The sequence below is a fragment of the Littorina saxatilis genome, linkage group LG17, assembly GCF_037325665.1.
Source record: "Littorina saxatilis isolate snail1 linkage group LG17, US_GU_Lsax_2.0, whole genome shotgun sequence".
NCBI classification, from domain to species: Eukaryota; Metazoa; Mollusca; class Gastropoda; order Littorinimorpha; family Littorinidae; genus Littorina; species Littorina saxatilis.
The window spans coordinates 38,993,942-39,001,441 of record NC_090261.1 but is presented as its reverse complement, the minus strand read 5'-3'; the positions used below and the strand labels follow the sequence as shown (position 1 = coordinate 39,001,441).

The 7,500-nt window shown below is 44.4% G+C and overlaps 1 protein-coding gene across 1 annotated transcript in view; it reads right to left on the bottom strand.

Annotated features, from left to right (window-relative positions):
- LOC138952432 (inversin-A-like) overlaps positions 1-7,500 on the bottom strand; it is a 62,842-nt gene that overhangs the window by 47,256 nt on the left and 8,086 nt on the right. The window contains exon 2 of the mRNA XM_070324101.1: positions 2,743-2,933. Coding sequence (XP_070180202.1) covers positions 2,743-2,933 — 191 coding nt within the window. The remainder of the gene's footprint in view (positions 1-2,742; positions 2,934-7,500) is intronic.

Sequence of the window (7,500 nt, the reverse complement as noted above, 5' to 3'; positions counted from 1 at the left end):
CAATTTGTGTCGATAGCACTACAGAAAATAGCGCAAACGATACGTAGCACAAATGACACGTAGCGCTAGCGGGACGCACCGGCTATTATTTACAATAGCCGCTATCTTGGTCGTTCCGTGAACGCGTGTGTCACACGCAGTTATATAAACTCCTTGATACTCATGCTTCTGAAGAGCACAGGTTCAAGTTTGCTCAAGACGTATTGGTGACTTTATGGCCGGATGCGCTAATCTGTTTGCTCTAGCGACGCAGACCTTGGACGATTAGTAGATTGCGGTACAATAAAACAGAAGATCTATCTGTAGTAAATAATTATGTTGTCTGTATTGTTATAGTGGACTTGTTATTTAGTTATCGAGGTTTCTTATTTTCTCACAGACAGCAGGTGCTGACAGATAAGTATGCACCAAGAAAGACGCAGGCGTGCACCTGCTCACGGACACGCACGGCCACAAACGCACGATTAGGCCTAAAAAAAAAAATAGGTGTGGTTACGGTAACCCGACCTACCCTATTTTTAGGGGCCGATCCTATAACTTTTTATTACATTTGTCAAACAAAACAAAAAAAACAAAAAAAAACCAGCGCAAAAAACGCAATGAAAGCGAAAGCGCCCGTGTCGCACACTTATTTCCCTGTCAAGTAGGTTTAATTTGTACACATTAGAAAAAAAAGTTTAAAAAAAAAAAAGTGATTGCCTACCTACCTACCCTATTTTTTTTGGCTATGTTACCGTAACCACACCTATTTTTTTTTTGGCCTTAAACATACAAGCATGTGCACATTCGGAAAAAAATGCTGCCCTCAGACAGAGGCAGACAGAGACAGAGTTGAAGGTACACGGACAGACAGACAGACAGACAGACAAACAGACAACACTTATACTAGCACATGACACACAGGGCCGGACTAGGTAAGTACTAGGGGGCGGGGGGGTTACAGATGGGGGTCCAGGGGGCGAAGCCCCCTTGAAGCTGAACGTTTTTTTTTATGTTTCTGGAGGGAAAGGAAGCCTCTCCTTGAACGAAAAAGGTAAATTCGACATCAAGCTGTATAGGCAATGAAGAAAAAAAAATGCGTTTGGGAGGTACATGCTTAAGCCGGGGGGGGGGGGGTTGCGCAACCCCTGTAACCCCCTCCCCCCCCACTAGTCCGGCCCTGCCACACACACCACACACACACACACACAAAACACACACACACACAAAACACACACACACAAAACACACACACACGCACACGCACACACACGCACACACGCACGCAGACAGACAGACAGACCAACAGGCACACACACACACACACACACACACACACACACACACACACACACACACACACACACACACACACACACACACACGTGATATTTCATCATCATCGGACGTATTCATGATGTACCATTAGCAAACCTCTTTAAGTAATTTAACACGCTGACACACACACGCACACCCACAGTAACACAAAAACACACACGCACATACACACACACACACACACACACACACACACACACGCACACACACACACACACAGACACAGACATAAAGACACAGACACACACACTTACAAACACACACACACACTAACACACACACACACACACACAAACACACTCAGAGAGAGAGAGAGAGAGAGAGAGAGAAAGAAAGAGAGAGAGAGAAAGAGAGAGAGAGAGACAGACAGACACACAGACAGACAGAGAGAGACAGAGACAGAGACAGAGAGACATGGACAGACAGAGAGACAGACAGACAGACGGACGAACGGACAACCTGCCAGCCAGGCAGCCAGGCAGACAGACAGACTAGCCAGGCAAGCAGACAGACAGACAGACAGACAGAATCATCTACCACCATACCAAAGTTCAAAGTTACAGCGTGCAGGGACAAGGAAATACGCAGAAGGTCAGCAAAACGGACATCCGTTCAAGCCAATCTCCTTGTGGAGACAGGCACTATTGACCTGGTACACTCTTTGACGTCATTTATATTACAATATTCCCGAAGACATTAACCGGCATGTGCTCTGAAGTGGGTCAGCTGTCTATGGTCATCTATCCTGCTGTTGTGCAATCGCTACGGCCGAGTGGCTTTGATAATTAACGCTGAGTGGTTTTGCGCGAGTAGCTGTTTATAATGGATAAGTGCTCTCTGTGTGTCAATAGGTTTATGGAAATAAAAGTATTTTGTTATTTGTTTTTTATTGTAAACTGCATCATTGTCATCAGCAACAACAACAACAAACCACCCCCCCCATCCCACACACACACACAAACCAGCCCACACGACTCACCTCAATGCAAAATAACTGTGTGATTGACTGCCAGACTCTCTGACTCACTAATTAACTTACTCACTCACTCACTCACTCACTCACTTACACACTCATACCGTCACAATAGCTAACTTACTTACAAACCACCCAACAAAACAAAAACAAAACAAACAAAACAAAAACATGTACAAACGAACGAATACACAGACGAACAAACAAACAAACGAACGGGTAGGCTAAACTGATTGACCGACTGAATACCTAATCTACCTTACCCAACCCTAAAACTCACCCATCCACATACTAATCAACCAGCTAACACAAACCATTTACGCATCAACCAACCCACAAACCAACCCACCAAAACCACCCAAGTCACCAACCCAGCCAACTCACCAACCCACCAACCCCCCAGCCAAAGCAACCCAGCCACCATCTATAAGTCAAACAAGCCCCTCACCCACCTGAGTAGCAAGGTAAAGATATCCAAGTTCTTCAGGTACAGCGCGTAGTGCAGTGGCGTCCGTAGCGTTTGCACCTCCTGCGCTGTGACGTCAGCCCCGGCCTCCAAAAGCTGACGACAAATGTCAAGGTGACTTTGCTGCACTGCCAAGGTCAGTGGCGGCGTGCCGTGTGCATCCCCTTCATCTAGCACCTGAAAAAAAGTTAAAAATTCGGTTTGTTCTTAAATTATGTTACAGTCAAACCGGTCTATAAGATAAACCAAAAGGGACCGAAATAAATTGGTCGTAATAGACAGGTGACCGTTATGGCACCTGTAAACAGGAGAACATTTGATTTGGTTTGTTTTTAAATTATGTTACAGATGTAACCGAGTTCCGAAACACTACGATCACCTCGGGAGGCGAAGTGCAATCAAACAGGATTGAAAATGTTAGGGCTAATTTCTTAGCCCTATAAAAACTGTTATGCAAACCCGAAGGTTTCCATGAACATACAGACAATCGGAAACCACCAGACCCCATCACAAACAGAATTCCACAATCCAGAGGTGTTGACTTAAAGGCCAACAACTCGGGTGCAGAGTCTGCTGTGAAAGGAGCGGTAGCCTCCCCTGTCACACAGGTAAACCTGTCCATAAGATAAACCAAAAGGGACCGACAAAAAGTGGTGGTTATAGACAGGTGATCGTTATGGCACCTGCAAAAGGTAGAACATTCGGTTTGTTTTAAAATTATGTTTCAGTCAAATGTCTCTATAAGGACCACCAAAGGAACCGACACAAAGTGGTCGTATAAGACAGGTAGTCGCTATGTAAAGGTGTATTATATCGCAACGAACTTGTCAGGGATTCTTTCTGGGTGGTCGCTGTGGAGGGTTGGTCGTTATCGAGAAGTGGTCGCCAGAGCATGTTCGACTGTATTATGTGCTAATTTTGTTAACAGTCTTGTTGTCATGCGCACATTAAACTTCTCTAATTGAGATGATGAACTATGATTGTGTTGTGTTGTGTTGTGTTGTGTTGTGTTGTGTACGTGTTGTGTTGTGTTTGTGTTGTGTTGTGGTGTGGTGTTTGTGTTGTGTTGTGTTGTGTTGTGTATTGTTGTGGTGTGGTGTGGTGTGGTGTGGTGTGGTGTGTGATGTGTGGTGTGTGTTGTGTTGTGTTGTGATGTATATTGTATAGTATTGTATTGTATTGTATTGTATTGTATACCATCGCATTGCATTGTTGGCTCAGGTAAGTGTAGCCTATGCGATCGTAACTTTGTCTGTCTGTGCGTGCGTGCGTATGTGCGTATGTGCGTGCGTGCGTGCGTGTGTATGTCTGTGGTAGAAACTCTAACATTTGAAGACGTCACATTACATTGACGTCACATTATGACGTAAGAGGGTTAGACGTCACGCGAAGGAAGTACTGAAAGTCTCGGTCATTATTATTTTGAGCGGGCCGAGACTAGTTGGCAGTCGTGTCCCTGTAAGTAGGCTACATGCAGACAGACAGATCTAGATCTAGTGTCTCGCTTTCTTGCACAGTTTCACCTATGCTCTTTCTGTGTGTGTGTGTGTGTGTGTGTGTGTGTGTGTGTGTGTGTGTGTGTGTGTGTGTGTGTGTGTGTGTGTGTGTGTGTGTGTGTGTGTGTGTGTGTGTTACTGTTTGTCGATTTCTTACGTGAGCCTTGATGGCTTCGCCTCTTGTTTTGTATTGTATTGTATGGTATTCCCTCATATCGTAATATATTGTACTGTTTGATATGATATATTGCATAAGCTATATATAGTTGTCTTAGATCTGTACTAGTGTTAACAGGGTGTTTCCGGTAGTCTGAGAACCGTGAAAGAAGTGTTTTAAAGGGAGAGGTCACCTGACTCCTTGTTAACAACTGTCATATCGTTTGTACTGATTCGCGTGAATCTGTTCCACGAAGAGGTAATGAAAGACAGATAGGCAGACCGAGACACGCACACATGCACACGAATTAACCGAGGCGCCTAGCTAATCGAGCTGCCTAAACCGAGGTGATAAAGAGAAAAGTGAATGAAATAGTTGGACCAAAAAAACCAGTGACAGGCAGACAGACAATCCCCCCCCCCCCCTCTAAAAAAAACCCAAAAAAAACCACACAAAAAGTCTAAAACGGAGGGACAAGAAACCATTCTGGAGACTATAAATTCCTGTCCCACCTTCCCACCCGCACCAGAACCCCCCCCCCCCAACACAGCCACACCCAAGAAAATTTACCCACATGTACCTAGTCAAATATGGGACAACTTTTTGACCTGTACCCCTAAACTTACTTTGTCACGGTGTTTATGATCATAAAGTCATGCCACAATCTAAATGCAACGTTTCCCAACCCCCTACACGCCTTTCTTCATATTCCAAAAAGAAAACATCATTACGCTAGCTCGAGCTGGCATGCGTCACGGTCAAAACAAAAAAAGAATCTCAGCGGCTTGAGGTCGTCAAAACAATATCCACAGAAGATTACCTTTTCGCAACTGCATCGCCTGTAGAGTCCACCTCTAACACTCGGAGAATAATAACCTGTCCAGAAGTGCACAGTGCACCAGAGCAACAACCAACACACAGGATAACTTACTCTGGTTTTTTGGCTCACGAAGTGTAGCCTATGCGATCGTAACTTTGTCTGTCTGTGCGTGCGTATGTGCGTATGTGCGTGCGTGCGTGCGTGTGTATGTCTGTGGTAGAAACTTTAACATTTCGTCATTTGAAGACGTCACATTATGGCGTAAGAGGGTTAGACGTCACGCGAAGGAATGTCTCGGTCATTGTTATTTTGAGCGGGCCGAGACTAGTTGGCAGTCGTGTCTGTAAGTAGGCTACATGCAGACAGACAGATCTAGATCTAGTGTCTCGCTTTCTTGCACAGTGTCACCTATGCTTACTGTGTGTGTGTGTGTGTATGTGTGACGGAGTGATTGAGTTTGTGTTACTGTTTGTCGATTTCTTACGTGAGCCTTGAAGGCTTCGCCTCTTGTTTTTCTCGCTATGAAAACATGATGCCAGCGATGCAGGAATCGCACTGTAATCATTCGATCAAGAATCATTCTCGACTTGAGTGAACCACTACGAATGCAGCGATTGTTATTCACGAATGAATGCCTTTGCGCAAGGTACAGTTGTACTGTAGTCTCGTGTGCGTTTCGTGTGCCGGGTACCACGTCAAAATCTCATTTACTGAGTACGAGTTCCAATACCGATTTCGTCTAAGAGGGGTTAATGCGTGTAAAAGTACCCTGGCTTCTTTTAGGGGTACAGAACAAACAGTCTGCTATGTAGTTTATTTGATCCTTTAAAGAATGAAGCCTATAATAAATACCAAACACAGCTCCCCCCTCCCCCCCCCCCAAAAAAAAAAAAAAAAAAAAAGACGAGAAGGAAACGAAAGAGACATATTTTTGGCTCAAGTAAGTGTAGCCTATGCGATCGTAACTTTGTCTGTCTGTGCGTGCGTGTGTGTGTGTGTGTGTGTGTGTGTGTGTTTGTGCGTGTGTATGTCTGTGGTAGAAACTCTAACATTTGAAGACGTCACATTACATTGACGTCACATTATGACGTAAGAGGGTTAGACGTCACGCGAAGGAAGTACTGAAAGTCTCGGTCATTATTATTTTGAGCGGGCCGAGACTCTGTTGGCAGTCGTGTCCCTGTAAGTAGGCTACATGCAGACAGACAGATCTAGATCTAGTGTCTCGCTTTCTTGCACAGTTTCACCTATGCTCTTTCTGTGTGTGTGTGTGTGTGTGTGTGTGTGTGTGTGTGTGTGTGTGTGTGTGTGTGTGTGTGTGTGTGTGTGTGTGTGTGTGTGTGTGTGTGTGTGTGTGTGTGTGTGTGTGTGTGTGTGTGACGGAGTGATTGAGTTTGTGTTACTGTTTGTCGATTTCTTACGTGAGCCTTGATGGCTTCGCCTCTTGTCTGTTTTGTTTTGTTTATTGTTGCTGTTTTTTTGTGTTGTTGTTGTTGTTGTTGTTTTTTCGCTTGGAAAGAGAAGCTAAGAGGAAAGTAAGTTTTAATCAAAATTGATAGTGTGGATAAGCCTATATAGCTCCACCACTGACATTAGAACTTGAATAATACCTCTGACATACGTCCTTGGCATACATTTACCGGCCATAAAGAGATCTGTGAATAAAAGAAGAAAGTAATAGAAAGACGAATCAGAGGGGGTATCAACTGAATACATTCTTTCTGGGTGAATGCAGGCCATGTGTTCTTGCATTCTCATTCTATTCAAAACCTTCTCTCACTTAATCCCTCACGGTTGAATCGAAAGTTGTCTCCTGAGCTGTCTGGAGTTCAGGGTGGGCTAGGCTGTGTAATCAAGCCGCGTGTCGACTAACAGGCCGCACGCAGGTTTGACATTTCCAACACAAAGGAAGGATCGAGTTTTTCTGCTGCTAACATTTTGCCGCTAAAAATGAATTAACCCCACACCCCAGTTACCTACTAGAGGTCAGTGTTTAATGGTAGATCGTTTGAGGCAGCGTACAAGAAAGCGTCCTGTTAGATTGGGTTGTGAGGCAATTATACCATGATGTAGACGTTTTTAGACAGGGTAGAGACATAGAGAATACTACATGGCTTCCTGTGTCGTACCAGATTTACATGAGGTTTTCTTTTTAAATATTGAACTGCGAGCGAAAGCGAGCTGTTCACTATTTGAAAAAGCAACGAGTGTAAATCTGGTACGACACAGCAAGCCATGTAGTATTCTGTTTATCCTACATACTGTACTTAC